Here is a 16,226-nt window from a genome sequence, read left to right as displayed (position 1 = left end):
TGCTGAAAATCTGCTTATTGTCTCACTCTTACCATTGAAATGTATCTTTGACGCCCATTTTTAGCTTGGCTACGAGATTAATTATTTTTCAACATCTCGTCTCGTGTGCCTTTCCGTAGGTTCGTTTCGCTCGAGCATAAACCTCACATGAGATAAGAATCTATTTTACTACACCAGGTAGGTGTGTAATATACTATTATTAAACTCGGCTCAGGTGGATTACATCTCAGGTCTGTGCTTTACAGTTGATTCTATACGAAAACCTTACTCAATCACGCGTCTTGTATTTCCCTTTATCTTGTTAAATGTTTATTTTATTGTATTAATTTTATTTTACATGCACTTATCACATTCAATATCGAAACAATATTTTTATGATAATTAAGATGTAAAAATGTAAATTATAAATAAAATCAGAAACAAAAATATTACTAATTATTTTGATAAAAAGTACGTTCCTAAAGATCTGAAAGCTAATTGAGGACATCGGCTCATCACGGATAGTTGACGTATGCATAACATTGAGAGATGAACCTTGTAAGATCGTGTATACGTAATAGTAATATTAAACATTAAAATTTTTCTTCTTTATTTTCATCTAGAGGTATTTTATTTTTTTGTCGATTATTTAGAATTCTATTTGCTGGAATATTGTACACGTATATGAAGTATTTTATTCACATAATAGCGAAAATCACTTACGTAAAGTTGATTTTTCCACGCCAACTGATAAAATTATTAGCATAATAAAGTTTTAATATTGTGTAAAATCATAAAAAGATTAAAAAATGAAATTAAACCCGTTCACATTTACGGATAAAATATATATTCTTACAAGATCTCTACAAGTCTGTGACGATTATCTTGCAAAGTAAAATGACTCGATGATTAATTTCAATCGCTTCAACAGAACCTAAGTGATAGCTGAATTAAAATAAATTTTCCACAACACTAAAGATTTTTCTTAAAACCTGCCGATAAGAATTGACAGAAAAATACTGTTTGTCGTGATGTTCTTAGCTACACCCTCAGTTGCACCGTTTTGCACTTGCTATGCTTGAATGGTTTCAAATTGTAGGTTTCACGAAGAAACCTATGTATAATAGAATAATGAGATTACAAAGTATGATTTACAATCTATTATAGTGCACTTTGCTATAGGTTTGTTACCATGACATCCACAACGGCTACATTGTTGCCCACTCTGCACATTCATATTCTTGTACAGTGTCCCAGAATTCTATTAGTACTTTGATAAATGAGAGTGTAAACGACAAATTGTCAATTTGATACTTGAACAGTAAATGAATCAATATTCATGTTGTTTAAAATATTTTATTTAGCGTAATTTTAAACATATAAAAGTGTGTAATTACAATTATCAACAATTATGGATATCTTACCCAATCATTTTCGAGTTTGCAATATATTCGGCTTGTGGTATACTGATCATCATTATTTCTTTGCTAAAATGACTTGGAGATTTATAGTATTTTCCATCCTCGGGTTATTTAACTTGAGCCAAATTATAGAATTAGCTGTGAATCGTGGAAATATTAACGAAATGATAGAAGTTTTATTTCATGCAATAACATACATTGGTTTACTCTTAAAATTATTCAATTTCGTATTACGTCAAGATGAAATGTGGGATATTCTTGAAGACTTTCGATCTAAGGCTTGTCAACCAATGACACAAGAGGAGATAAAAATAATTGAAAAGCGTTCAACCGACATCAAGAATATATACCTGTTTGTGATGATTTTGTCTTTGTCATGTGGCTTTACCATGTTAATTTCAGCAATGCTAAGTTTTTTTCGTAATGAGTTTAATTTACCGTTCAAAGTTTATAATCCTTATGATATTACAAATCCTAAAAATTATATGATTTCCTACTGTATACAAATATTTGCAACAATCGTTGGAGTAATTTTGAACGTCTCAATGGATACTATGGCCTATGCCTTCATCATATTAGTAACTTGTCAACATGAAATAAATAGTAGCCGATACTTGAATTTCACCACACCGATTAAGATCTGTGTTGAGCATCAGATTTTATTGAAAAAGCTCAATGTAAAAATTCAAGACTTTTTCATAAGAGTTGTGGCTCCACTTTTCTTCTTTAGTCTCATAACCTTAGGTGCTAGTATTCTTCAAATGTCCCAGGTAAATGAACCTACTTTCATATTTCATTCTTATACATTTATTTAAATTCGGCATTTGTAATTTAAAAAAAATGATGAGTCACTGACATCCAGCATTATGATATATTGGTTGATCTGAAAATAGAATGCGAAATTTTTAATTTTCCTATACTATGAAATAGCTGTATTATATATCTGTAGAAGTGAAAGTTTTATATTTCAGCAGTAAATTTAATTTATAAATAATTAATGTGGACAATAATCTGCAAAAATTTAAATATGCCGTTAACAAATTGTTTTAAGAAAATACGAAGTTATCTTTTCAAATTATGATGGAATAATCAGTACAAATCGATAATTTGATTACGTATGTGAAATTAACAGCGTCGTCTTGAAATGTGATGTGAAGAGGGAAAAAGTGAATAGAATACAACAGAGGAAATTACGTTTTTATTTTTTTACATTGTAAAAGGAAAGATATGCGGGAAACGAAAATTCCCTATGAGAATATTAAATATAAAAAATGTTCACGGATATTTTCAACAAGGCAAAAAAGAACATACGATGTGAAAATGTATTACTAATACTAATAAAATATTGAGGTCGTAAAAAACCGCTACTGTAAAGTAAATTTATGATGTATCATAAAAATAATGTAATAAAAACGAAAAAAACAACAAAGGAGCGCGCTAAACGCGCTAAATAACGCTACTATCTTTAAAAAATTACGTGGCATCGATATTTACAGTTGTGATTGATTGAAGTGGAATATACGTATGGTAATAACTCGTTGTAAAATACTAAAAGGTTGTTTTGAAATTTTATTTGTGTTATTAGTATACAAATTGATAATTTGGTGTCCGTATGTGATATAGAAAGTAATATTGTTCTCTCAGGGAGTAAAACATATTTTTGGCATCTGCAGTTGTTGCAGAAAGTGGCTGTGAAAAAGTACACCGCTTGAATTTTTTTGGACCTCTCCAAGAACGTGCAAAAAAGAAAATAATAAATACCGATCACTTCGATGAAAATCGATCAGTGCTCATTCTGTTAATTGTTGTCATTCGGGAAGAACCCGAAACCTGATTTTCATAACGATACAGTAACCTACACGGAACCGAAATTCAAAAAGTTAGAAGATTTATAGCCTTTATTATTATTATTATTTATTACTAATATATAGCAACCAATAGTATTTCATAATAGTGTGATTGTTTAGTAAATTTTATCAGTCATAGATTTAATGAATCTTTTGAATAACCAGTTTTAGTTAGCGCGCTTCGCTGGACTTTCATTTATGTTTTTCTGTTATTTATTACATTATTTGAACCTTCTATACGTCGACTTGGAGTTTCTAATGAGCACGAATAAGTCATGCTGTTTAAAATAGATTACATATGTACATTAATATTCATTAAAGAACAAAAATAGAACATTCACCTATCTTTTTACAACAACCAAAGAACTTTTACTCATTTTAAGATAAATTGTCCAAAAGATTAATTGAATCTACGATCGATAAGACATTATATATTATTATACAACATTACATTTTACATACTTGATATTAGTCATTATAGCTCTAATTGTATATTAGTTTGAGTAACACGTTTAACATCGTGTACTTTTTGTTAACTCTATGAAAACATCCATGAATATTCTTCAAATTTAACGGGATTAATATTCTGATGATTAGTTTCCCTTGCTCACATACTTATTAATTTATAATGTACATACAATAAAAATGAATTTTCCCTTTTTATTTTATTCACTTTCTCGTTCTTAATCAAATTTTCAAACAATATTCATTTGAGTATCACATGTTTTAAAATTAAAGATTTGTAATGATAATTTCAAAGCATAATGTACTCAAAACGATTTATTAACGATATATTTCCATTCTTGCAGATTATTATCCACCTTAATTATTCACAGATTAAATTTACTGCTGAAATATAAATCTCACACTCCTAGATATATAATTAAAATATTTCAAAATATACGAATATTCAAAATTTCGCGCTCTTTATTATCAACCAACCACAGTGCGGTATGTTAGGCTACATATTATTTTATGGTAGGTTTTTCTGATACATCTTGAAATGTGTAAACTTGACACGTATATGTTTCAATTAATGTAATAAATAATATAAAAACATAAATACCAAAACAAATATATCTTACGCTTAATACCTAATTGACTTTGTTATATCTTTTTTAAAATCTGATCCATCCATAGTCATAATCATGGATAGAAACATTAACCATGCACGTTGAACTTAATTTTGGATCCAATGTCTTTGTGTAACAATTTATACTGAAATGTAAAGTACTATATATATTTTTGTTTATAATTTTGCTATAAGGGTAATCCCATTAAGATTGAACCTTTTCTCTTCCTATGGTATTGTTTGGAATTCTGTGAGATTTCACTAAACATTTTGAGATTTTCGCATGAACATGCAGTAAATCGAGAATTATGGCACGATGTATCAGAAACTTTGGTTTTGACGTTTCAAAATATGTATCTGTAAAAATAATAGAAATAAAATCATTATTTTTGCAATTCGTCACAATAATGAAAGGAAAATTGTTGTGATGTTGAGGACATAGTTTAATCAATAATGTTTCTAGTGCATGTATAGTTATATATAAAATTGTTTAATTATGCACATCATTTCTTATATTAGACTACTAGTTTCTGATATTTAATTTTAGATTAGTGTGGCTAATCTCCAATTTGTATCATTACTCCTATATCTTGGTTGCATGTTATCACAAGTATTTTTTTATTGTTGGTATGGAAATGAACTTCTACTAAAAGTATGAATATTACTTTTTATTATATTATATTTAATGAGTGTTAGAATGAATAATACAATTATTTTTCCAGAGCCAAAATGTTATGGATAAAATCTATGAAAGTGATTGGTATGATTATGATAGTCAGGAAAGAAGGAATTTGTGGTTTGCTATGCTTTCGGGACAAGAAGGATTTTATATTTCATATCATGGTGTATGTCGATTATCTTTGAATACCTTTATATGGGTAAGTGTTTATGATGAAATTCTTTGAAGTTATAATAATTAAGAAATACATTTTTCATAAATTTTCATTTTCTACATATTTTCTCTGTTATTATTATTTATTCAACTCAATTCTTTTAATATTTTATAATTACTGCATTTCAGGTTATAAAAACATCGTATGCAGCTTTTAATTTATTAAAGCAAGCATAAATTATCCTGGTTAACAAGGTCCATATATGTTTGATTTTCCATACATTGTGGAATCATGTATGGGAATGTATAATCATACTAATATGTTTTATATGAATACTTTGCATGTGTAAAAACCACTGCTATATATCATAAATATAATTATAATTATATTTATTTAGATAAATATTTTGAAAACTTACTGTTATAATTATTTTTTTATATGTCTCGTGCATGTTCATATAAATAAAACGTCATTTTTATTAGTTAGTGCTCTGTAATTAAAAACAAATTGTAGGATAAGTTTTAAAAATATTTAAATTACGGAAAAATAAAGAACAAACTATATGTTATATTTTTGTTAGTTTTTTTAAGTTCATAAATATTCGATATTTGTGTGCTAACAATAAATGACAAATATTTATCACAATCCTCTGTTATTGTGGCCTACTTTTAAAACATAAAATGAAGTTACGAAACTTGAATGTTAACTAGTATATTAGTAGTTTAGTAAGTCTAAATGTAACAACGTGCGATTCTTGGAAATCTTGATCGAATATGGTAGAAATTTTATCCGAAGCAATGACTTACATGGGTATATATTTTAATTTATCAATGGTTTAATCGATCGTGATGAAATATCACAACAGAATGATACCAGAGAAAAAAAATAATTAAAAAACAATTCAAAAATTAAATTAAAATTATTAAAAATTTTATTAAAATTAAAAATTAAATTAAATTAAAATTCAAATCGAAAATTTATTTTAAATTTTATTTTTATTGAAATTTAAAAAAAAACTTAAATAATTACAGAATTAAAAATCTATTTAGTATTCATTTTTATAATAATATGATTATAAAAGGCAATCGATGAATATGCAATAATAGTACTAATATAATTATAAATTATTTTAATGTTAGTGAATCACTATATTATTTGTCAATTTTTCTATTATTACTCGAGATCAATTTTTACAAGTTTTTCTGTAATGGAGTTAAATTTTTAGGAATATAATTTATTTAGAAATATGGGAAAATAAAATGTTACTAATTTAATGCGAGTATTCAAATGATAAAATAGCTAAAGTGAAATAATCTACTTTTCTTACGGAGCCTTCTCTTTTAACTCAGCATCTATTATCATTTTTATAAATTCAATTAACACATTTATAATACAATTCTAATTTGCAATAAAAGGCTTCTTAAAAAAATATTCTTTGTTCATAAATTGTATTATAAAAATATATTTTTCATTGATTGTTACGTTACATGTAAAAGCAATTGAAAAGGATTGATTTATTATTTTAAGGGCAACAAAAACTCAAATACATTATATTATTGTCGCACAGCCAAACTATTGTGGATAATGAGTTAATTTGTTGAACTATAATACAGCTTAGAAAACATGAATTTGTATTAGTGTTGTTTTTAGTAGGTGCAATTTTTCAAAATATTTGATTGATATTACATAAGTGTGTATAATATTACCTACCTACAATAATACGAGTATGTTATCGACTCGTATTGAATCTCCACGTGCAAACTCTTAAAACCTATTTTACACCTTCATACAAAAAATTTTCTCTGACATTTACTCGCTCATTTAATACAACACCTATGTATGCATGATTTCTACATTTAGTCACAATATTCAAATTTATATTAATTTCAGCAACTGATGCGGTTTCAATAGTTTTTCACATTATCTTATTTTTATTAGTTCCATTATTAAATTAAACAGAAAAACTATAAATGAACAAAGTTATTTTCATTTTCTTTGTGTTTATTTGACCTGCAGAAAACACTGAATATTCTTTATGTAAGTTAATGCCATACTAACACATCAGTGAGTGGAACTATTGTTCTCGTTTTCCTCGCTTGTCTCTCAACAGAAATTGTGCGATTAATATACAATCGGTAAGAGGGCTCTTAACTTCCTTCATTATATGTAATTATCATCAGCAGCATTTACAGTGACGCTATCTATGTTCCGTCTGTCGTCTTTCACTTGTGAGATTACATAGAAGTTAGAATACTCAAAGTAGATATGGATTTATTGCCATTAAATTTTCAAACGCTTACTTATTGTGGTCTCTGGTTAGAAAATACTAATAGATTTGCTACTTTGAAAAAATATTGGGGGTATATAGTAAGAACGATAATTTTTTATTTCACTATAACAGAAGTTATAGAACTTTATATGCTGAAGGATGTTTTAGAAGAAGTTATCGGTGTGATGTTTTTAACTGTAACCTTTATCTGTTTATGTTTAAAAATATTAAATTTTAGTATCAAAAAACCCAAATTAAAGAAACTATTGCAATGTTTTCGCGAAGATTTCTGCAAAACTGCGTGTGCAGAAGAAAATACCCTTATGCAGAAATACGTAATCCAACACACACAAATTTTCAAAAATATTTTAGTATTATCACAATCTACTGGAGTAATTTTTTGTCTTATACCTTTTATCACTCTGAAACCTACAGACTTCGTTCCACCTTTCAAAACTTATCAGTTTTACGATGACTCAACAACTATTGGATTTTCTGTCACTTGTGTTATACATTTTTTGGCAGCAGTTTTTGGGGTTTTTATTAACGTTTCTATGGATACTATGATATACGGCTTTATTATTTTAGCCACATTCCAGTTTGAATTAGTAAGTTATAGAATAATTAAATCAATCAATAGTAAAGATAAAGATACTTTCAGACAAAATATTATCCATCATATACACATTAACAAAATAGTTTATAAAGTTAAGGAAGTTTTTATCAGTGTTGTCGTACCACTTTTCATTTTGAGTTTATTAACTTTATGTGCCAGTATTTTCCAGATGGTACAGGTAAATTGATCTGATTTTATGTGTATTTTTTATTATCTTTGTACTGATGTTTCTAATATATAATGAAGTTTATTCATAACAAAAGAACATTGACATCGTCTTTAGAAACAGAATGCGCTTCTTATAAGCTTAAAAAGGCACAAACCATAGATTAATATATTAGATATAATAATTAAACTGTTAAATTTGCTGAAGTGATCATTGCTTGTAACTCGAAATTATGAACAACATTTTTTTCAGAGCGATATTACAGGCGTTGAGTTTTTAGGATTGGCTATGTACTTATTGTGTATGCTTGCTCAAGTATTTTTATACTGTTGGTATGGAAACGAATTAAAACTAAAGGTTAAAAATACATAATTAAAATGGAAACGTAGATTTACATATTTTCAAAACATTCTACTTTACAGAGTGAAGTTATTGTAAAGAATATTAGTCAGTCAGATTGGATAGATTTGGATCAGAAACAGAAAAAAGTCTTGTACTTTATTTTGATGTTTGCCAATAAAAACTGCTATCTTTCTTGGAAAGGACAATGTTCTTTAGCCCTGGATACTTTTGTTTGGGTAACAACGACAATTCTTTTAGAAAGGTTTGAAAACAGTTTTCATATATAAAAATTTATTATTCTCATTTTTAGATTATGAAAACATCATATTCTGCATTTAGCTTATTGCAAAGTGCTTCTGATGAGAATAAATAAATAGTAAAATTATTGAAATTAATTTTTATGTTATTTTTTATGCATTTATTCATATTTTTGCTTTCTATCTTTTCTATGATAATTTCCATATTATTTATCATTCAAATTGGCGCATATAATAAGATCTAAGCTACCATTTACGTATTAAAATTAATCTCATATTTAAAAACCGTTACTCAAATCTTCAAGTTCAACGTTAATGTTGAAAAAGGTCACATGATAAAACGTATTCAAAATAAGATTTATAAATATTAGTGGATATGTTTTAAAGCATCTATTGGTATATATGTATGTATGTGTGTGTGTGTGTGTGTGCGTGTCAGTTTCTATGTTCTACTTTGGTACACATTACTCTATTCGTTATTTTACCCAAACAGTTATACAGACATTGTTTATGTATATTTCGTTCTATTTGAATTGATCAAATCTAATCATATTTGATACCAGTTTAACTACAAAGAAGTTATAAAAAAATATACAAGAACACAGAATCATGTATAAATTAGGTAGCTTAAAGAAAACCATTAGGATTGATGCAGAACATATCTTCGAGCTTAAAATACGAATTTTTACGGAGTTACAGTTCATAGGAATGGTAAATTTCGCTATGAATAAGGTTAAACAATAAAAATAATATATATCACTCAATTTGTATTTCACTCGTCATATTTCTTGTCATCTAAGAACGTATTATCTAGTAAATATTGACTAAATATTATATATATTTTCTGATCTTTATACGATGAATATTTCAATATATTTTATCTCATTTTCATTTCGTATAGTGGTTGGACAGAAGCTGTCATTTATTTTTAGAAATGTTTCGATTTATACATATCACTTTGTTAGTACTTGGATATTGAAAATTCAAGAATATATAAAAATTAAGAAATAATAATAAGAAAAAAAAATGGCTCCAGAGGGGATCGAACCCACGACCTTCGCGTTATTAGCACGACGCTCTAACCAGCTGAGCTATGGAGCCAATGAAGTATAAACTCTTAATGTTATAGTAAAGTCTAGTTTTATTATAAATCTACTAAAAATTAATTTTTTGTTAAATATTAATGATAATATAATGTTATTAAGTTAATTTATATCAATATGTTTATGAAGTGATTTTTTTTTACAATAAGAAACAAAAGAGGAATATTTTTTAAGCTAATTATTCGTACATATAGAACCTAATTATAAATTAAAAAATCTTGCTATCGGAATAAATGTGAAATAAATGTAAATAATGTAAATTGAACAATTACAAAGTATAAATAGTCACTAAAATTAAACGTAAATTAAGCGATGATGCGATCGAAGAAAACTCTACAATTACAACTCGCTCGCAGAGAATCAATTCAAAAATGTATTTTCCACAAGATGACTTGCCTGTCCGAGAGTTCTGACGAATCTATGATAGTACCACACGTCGCCGGAAGGAAAAAGACCATCACATGTCCTCTTTCCGTTTTTTTCTGGCTTTCATTTTTCAGTATTCCTTTTTCGCTTAAGCGATCTTTGCCATTTCCATAAGAGTTTTCCGTTGGGCCTTCGGGCGCATGTCTGCAGCATGTGGCGGCCTCCCCCTTCCTCTCCTCTCCTCGCTCCATCAAATCGATCACTGGGATCAACAGCTTTATAAAACTTGGGTTTTACTAATCTGGTATTGGTGTCATGGCAGTGGGTCTGCGATAACGCATTTACATATCTGGAGTGTTTGAAGATCGGAGTATTTCATTCAACTTTTGTTCAATTGAGTCCTACAGAAATTTCTTCACTGTTGAGTACATAAATGATCGAGATAATTTCGATGTAGAAGTTCATTTGATCCATATATTTTCGTTAGCCTACTGTTATTCAGAGCAGTAACCTATCGAGCATTTAATAATCTGACACGTGGAAAATTGCTCAAACTCTCACGTGACAATTTGAGATTCGCTTCGGATAGGCAATTATATTTTTTCGCTTGGTAGTCCTTCCATTTTTCACTTTTGTTTTCACATATCTTACGTTTGGAAGACAAAAGAGTTTTACTCGTACTTTCGTCAATCATCACATCTGTTTGTGCTCAAATCTTACAATAAGCACACGTTCAACATGAGTCCTTAAGCCCACCAATATCAAACTCTTTTTTTTCAAGCTTAAATTACGTTCACACCCACTCATTCAACATTTCCAGTCGTAAATCTTATTTTTCGAAAAGGTTTGGGGAAAACTCGTTCAAGACAATGAAATATTCAATGTGCTTTATCTCGAGACCTGTGTGCTTAACTCGAGTGTTGTGGCGAAATAAAATGAATTCCCAAAAACGAAAAAAAAGAGCTAGAAAAACGGGAAAATGCTATCGGTCTCGGTTACGTGTCTCGTCCTTCTCTCTTCATTGCTCCGCGCGTCAAGAGAGCATTAGATCGCAGGTATGGTTAACAGCTGCTGATCATCTGTGGCCTTCGAATATGTTATGGTCCAAAGCATTCAGAACAAAAGCCGTGCACAATTGTCTGCACTCCAATCTCTAACAGATCGTGACATGCTACTTCACGCCCAATCGCTAGGTTTGGAAAAATTCACACCAGAAGCACTTTCGGCGAGTAGGTGGCAAGGCCACAGAGTAGATACCTACTAAACCTATTTCCCCACATCAAAACACCCCATTAAACAGTATGACTTACTCGTACTCATTCGAATCTCCAAGTTGGCATGTAAAAGGTTTAAATAATGTAATAAATAATAGAAAAGCATGAAAGAAAAAGCGTTCGAAGAGCACTAAATAATAATAGTCTTTAAAAATAAAAGAAAACATGAGATATTTTAGTCGTTCAGACTTCAGGATTGTGTTCTAAAGAAATATTTATCCGCAATATTTTATAATTACCCAGATTGAAAAAACTATTTATCAACGTTAACTGAAGCAAAACACCTTAGCATTTACTTTTCAAAAGAGATAATTTTTCGCTTAGGCATATTCTCGGAAATATGAAATAACAACAGATAAAACTTTTTACATAATTTAGCTGATGACTTTATCTTATATGCCAATAGTCATTACGATTCATTTAAATAACTGAAATCTCATGAAAAAAACATATGGAAACGTGTAAAAGTTTGAATTAATCAAGATACCAATTTCACTTATTTAAGTTCGTTAAATTTGATCAGAAACTAACTGAATACCAATCGATATAAGAGAAATAAGATATAATACCGTAGTTTTTCACAAGTGCGGTAAGGTATTTATGATAGAATGAATATTTTACATGATAAAAGTGATAATAATCTACAATAATTGAAACGAATGACCCACTTCACGAGGTAATATTTTAAATGTATTTATTTTCCAGAGAAGTGCACTTATTCCTCGATTAATTTTTTTTATTGATACGAAATTATCATAAGAGATTTAATACATATTAGTTATTTAAAAGCAAAAGCTTGAAACATAAATGATTATACAAAAAATAATAAAAACGTTTATAATCGAATATAAAAGAGGAAAATGAAAATCTATCATTAAGTGAAAATTAGTTACAGTACCACATTATAAAAAAGTTTTAGTACAATTCTAATAGCACTTATCTCAATTTCAACATCCAAATTGCAAAAACAAAATGTATTCTAGTTATAGCTTTTTTATAAAAGCTTAACAAAAGTTTTACTTAAAAATAAACATGTAATATTTGTTACTCCTTTATTCTGCGCAACCAATGTCATCGATACAATCTGTGGTATGTATTTAAACAATGTACATAAATTTAATATCAGATATATGTAAGTTGTGAAGTGATTGATATATATAAGTTTTTAATAGCAGTAACGTCATTGAAAATTGATTTTTCTTGAAAAACGAACCATGAGTCATTACATCTAGACTAGATTATGCAATTACATAATTTTACAATGACAAAGGGATCCGTTTAAGCTCTAAATGCAATTTTAATATCAGGTATGCTCGTTGCGAGATTACAGCTACAGCATTCTCATAACAGCAATAACGTTCGTGAATATTGGGTTTGTTTAAACGTAAAAATTGTCATTGCTACGCCAAGCTATGACGTATAATTACGCGATTACATGGGGAGAAAGGGCTGCCTTAAAGCAGTACACGCAATTTCAACATCAAATATGCAAATAGCTTTGATGCAGTCGCAGACTTTAGCTATACGGTCGTACAAGTCACTTCAAATTCGATTACTTATAAATCTAGAGGCGGAAGTTGTCATATACGTACTATAAAATCATCGGACAATTATCTTACAACAAAGAGACGAACTGATAGTCGCAACCCCATTATCAAGTATTCAAATAACTACATACCGTATCAACCCTTGCAACGAGGTAAATACATTACATGTAAACTCAAAATGATGGATTTGATTGCTTTCTAATATGTTTCCATTTAATATAGCAGTAGTTGAAATCTTATCCATTTTTACAAATATAAGCGACTATTATTATCGTAAATTCATTGCAGCATTTGTTGCAGCTAGCCGTATGCCAATAAAATACAACCAGTGCAAAAGATTAAAAACTTCGGTGGTGTTATCTTTCATCATATTTAAGGATGTACTGTTACGTACCAATTATATCTTATGCTGAAATGTTTGCATTTATAAAGCTGTCGTATCCATCTACTCTTTCAACGTGATCAAAATCTACTGGTATGTTACACATATAGGGTAATTTGTTTGTAGAACTATTCCCACTTTATAGGTTTCGGTTAATCTGTTAACTCTTATTTTATTCGTTCAATTTCTAGGGATTCATTGATGAATATCTAAAGGTATTTTATTACGGTGAGCACGTACCACCATTACATATCGTAATAATAAATTTTCTTTACGAATTATAATTCGGTCACATTTCTAAGTTAGATCGAAGAATCATATTGATTGATATTAGATGAATCATCAATTTCGATTTTTAACTTAACCCTTTTAGTCACGCAATTCAATTTGCTTTGTTATGACAGTGCCGATATACGTTTCCGATATATTTTTCGATGCTGAATCTAAATCTGGCGTTAAATTTGAAAAAAAATAAAAGCAACTTCTAAAATGGGATGAAAACTATCCATTCGGTCACAAAATTCAAATTTTTTTGTTATAAAAATAAAAATCAAGTAATTTTAAAGGTAAAAATAAAAAATGTAATAATTAAAAAAAAATTATAAATTAATAAATAAAGAAAACTAATTTTATGAAAGAAGATTTAGTTTTTACTTTATTATAGGGGTTGTTTTTAGATTTATTTCATTTTTTATATCGGATTCAGATTCCGATTCCGTATCGAAAAATACAAGGGAACCGTACATTTGTACATCCAAAATGAAGATTGAATTGCATAACAGAAAGGATTACAGTTCAATATTTTTCAATTTGGAAGTACAAATATAATATGTTTCTAGTAATTATAAATAATTATAAACTAACAAATAATTGTTATTAATTAAAAAAATAACCTCTTATGTTTTAATAATGCAAAAAACTTTTTTAATAAAATAAAAAAAGTATGACCAAAAAAATAAAAGTAATCAGATAACTATTATAGTGGTTTCTGAGTGTAGTCTCGTTATATTATGCGACGCGTCGCAGAAGAATTTCATCTGACGCCGTATTTCAATCCACAAATGTCGGGCAGATATGTATAAACCGTTATACATTTTGGACGCGCGTAGGGTGTAAAGAGGAACGAATCGAAGAGGTTGACGAAATAGCAAAGAGAATGGGATATCGATTTATCGACATATTGCGTGACGCATCTCTATCACCTCAGCAAATAAAAAGAAGGAGCCGATAGCTCTTACCTGCTCAATAATTATCATAGAAAAGTATAAATTGCCTTGCATTACAAAAGTAAGTGCTGATTGGTATCCGCTCGTCGTGACAAAGGCAATTTTTTTAGCGTCTTGCAGGTATTTTTATAATAAATAGTAGACTACCTTGATATATAGTTTTACAAATCTGAATCTGTTTTTAAAAATATGTACATAATTTAAATAATATTTTCTCTGCCAAAAACAAACAACTCTGGAAATTGTTAAAGGAGGTCATATGTTACTATTTACAGCCGATTGATTCCTTTTAAATTTCATATAATATTAGAGTATATGCGAATCTCATATTCGAATATATTTTATATGTAAAAGAAATTAAACAAAAGTAATAATATACAGCAAAATATTTATCATTTAATATTCTGTAAAAATGTAAGTGATCAAGATTCTTGATTCGAAATGACATCGTCCAAAAATAATCTAAAGGCGTCAATCACCTCGGATACGTTTGCATAGAACATTCGTTATTGCGGGACAATGATTTTTATGTAGCTCGAGTAAGCCATTTACGATGGTACGTGCGTCATTCGTTCCGCTCGGTGTACACCGAGGTGTCGATGTAATGACGTTAAAAAATCAGAAGCTCTCGCTGAATCAAGATTCGTACTTCTCGTGTGCAGAACAAGTTTTATAATACGTCGTAGTTTGTACGAAGCAAATGTACAGCACGCGTCTTTGAATTTTCTAGGAATACAACTTGCCGTTAAATTTGCTGATTTAAATATCTAGCGTCGTCGACTACTAAGTGTATTTCGCGTTGGTTCGTGAACTTTAACGGAAAATTCAAATTATATATAATAACATTGGTAGATATATCAGTTGACTCCAAGCAAATATTTTTGTAACGCTTCCAGAATTTTAAATTTATAACAACAGCACTACGTGTGTAAATCACCATTAGATAAATTAACAAAAATTTCGAAGAGCTTGTAAATTGTCCAATGACAAGTGAACGTCAAGATCAAGTACACCAGCCATAGCCTTTCGAATTTGAGCGAGAGCTTTTTCGATATAAACTGATCGGCATCGGCACTTGATTTCGATAAACCTATACTAATTAATTATCATGGAAAGACTTACTAGTCTTTACAGGCGCATATCGTAAATTAGTTAGTATTCAGCAAGTTTTCTAAAGGTGTAACTTAATCGATATTAGCTCTATGTTGTTTTTTAATGTTAACAAAGAGGCTTGGTGGTTTTGGAATTAAACCATGTATATAACTTTATTTGCACATTCGATGAATCATCGTGTTTGTAAATGATTAGGGAATTCACTGGGCATTCCGATACCTTGAGCAATGCTAATGTAATCAGCGAAGGGTGAGAAAGCGATGCTAAGAGCGGAATTACGATGAATCATAGAATAACTTGGTTGGAGAAGCTATTGAACTTTGCATGATTATAAATTGCTAATGAATCTTTTACGTCATATTACTTTATTTATAGAGTAGGAAGAGTGCAATCAATGCTTATCATTGTGGTGC

The 16,226-nt window shown here is 29.0% G+C and overlaps 1 protein-coding gene and 1 non-coding gene across 2 annotated transcripts; one reads left to right on the top strand and one right to left on the bottom strand.

Moving 5' to 3' along the window:
• Positions 1-1,250: 1,250 nt before the first annotated feature.
• On the top strand, positions 1,251-8,918 carry LOC131668164 (uncharacterized). Its single transcript, XM_058942094.1, has 8 exons — positions 1,251-2,170; positions 4,867-4,971; positions 5,042-5,197; positions 5,341-5,378; positions 7,402-8,215; positions 8,456-8,560; positions 8,626-8,781; positions 8,856-8,918. The coding sequence occupies exons 1-8, from the start codon at positions 1,391-1,393 to the stop codon at positions 8,916-8,918; spliced, it is 2,217 nt and encodes a 738-aa protein (XP_058798077.1). The 5' UTR covers positions 1,251-1,390.
• Positions 8,919-9,829: 911 nt separating this feature from the next.
• Trnai-aau (transfer RNA isoleucine (anticodon AAU)) lies at positions 9,830-9,903 on the bottom strand. The gene has a single exon. It is a non-coding gene; the product is annotated as a tRNA-Ile (tRNA).
• Positions 9,904-16,226: the final 6,323 nt, after the last annotated feature.

Source organism: Phymastichus coffea, unplaced genomic scaffold, assembly GCF_024137745.1.
Source record: "Phymastichus coffea isolate CEN01 unplaced genomic scaffold, Cenicafe_Pcof_1.1 PCOF00074, whole genome shotgun sequence".
NCBI classification, from domain to species: domain Eukaryota; kingdom Metazoa; phylum Arthropoda; class Insecta; order Hymenoptera; family Eulophidae; genus Phymastichus; species Phymastichus coffea.
The sequence above is the reverse complement of the archived record's forward strand: the minus strand, read 5'-3'. Positions and strand labels throughout refer to the sequence as shown.

Excerpts from the sequence above, each read along its gene's own strand:
- LOC131668164 (XM_058942094.1), top strand. The coding sequence starts at position 1,391 with ATGGATATCTTACCCAATCATTTTCGAGTTTGCAATATATTCGGCTTG. Across the intron at positions 4,972-5,041 it reads GAAATGAACTTCTACTAAAA|AGCCAAAATGTTATGGATAA; the intron begins GTATGAATATTA and ends TTATTTTTCCAG. Across the intron at positions 5,198-5,340 it reads CTTTGAATACCTTTATATGG|GTTATAAAAACATCGTATGC; the intron begins GTAAGTGTTTAT and ends ACTGCATTTCAG.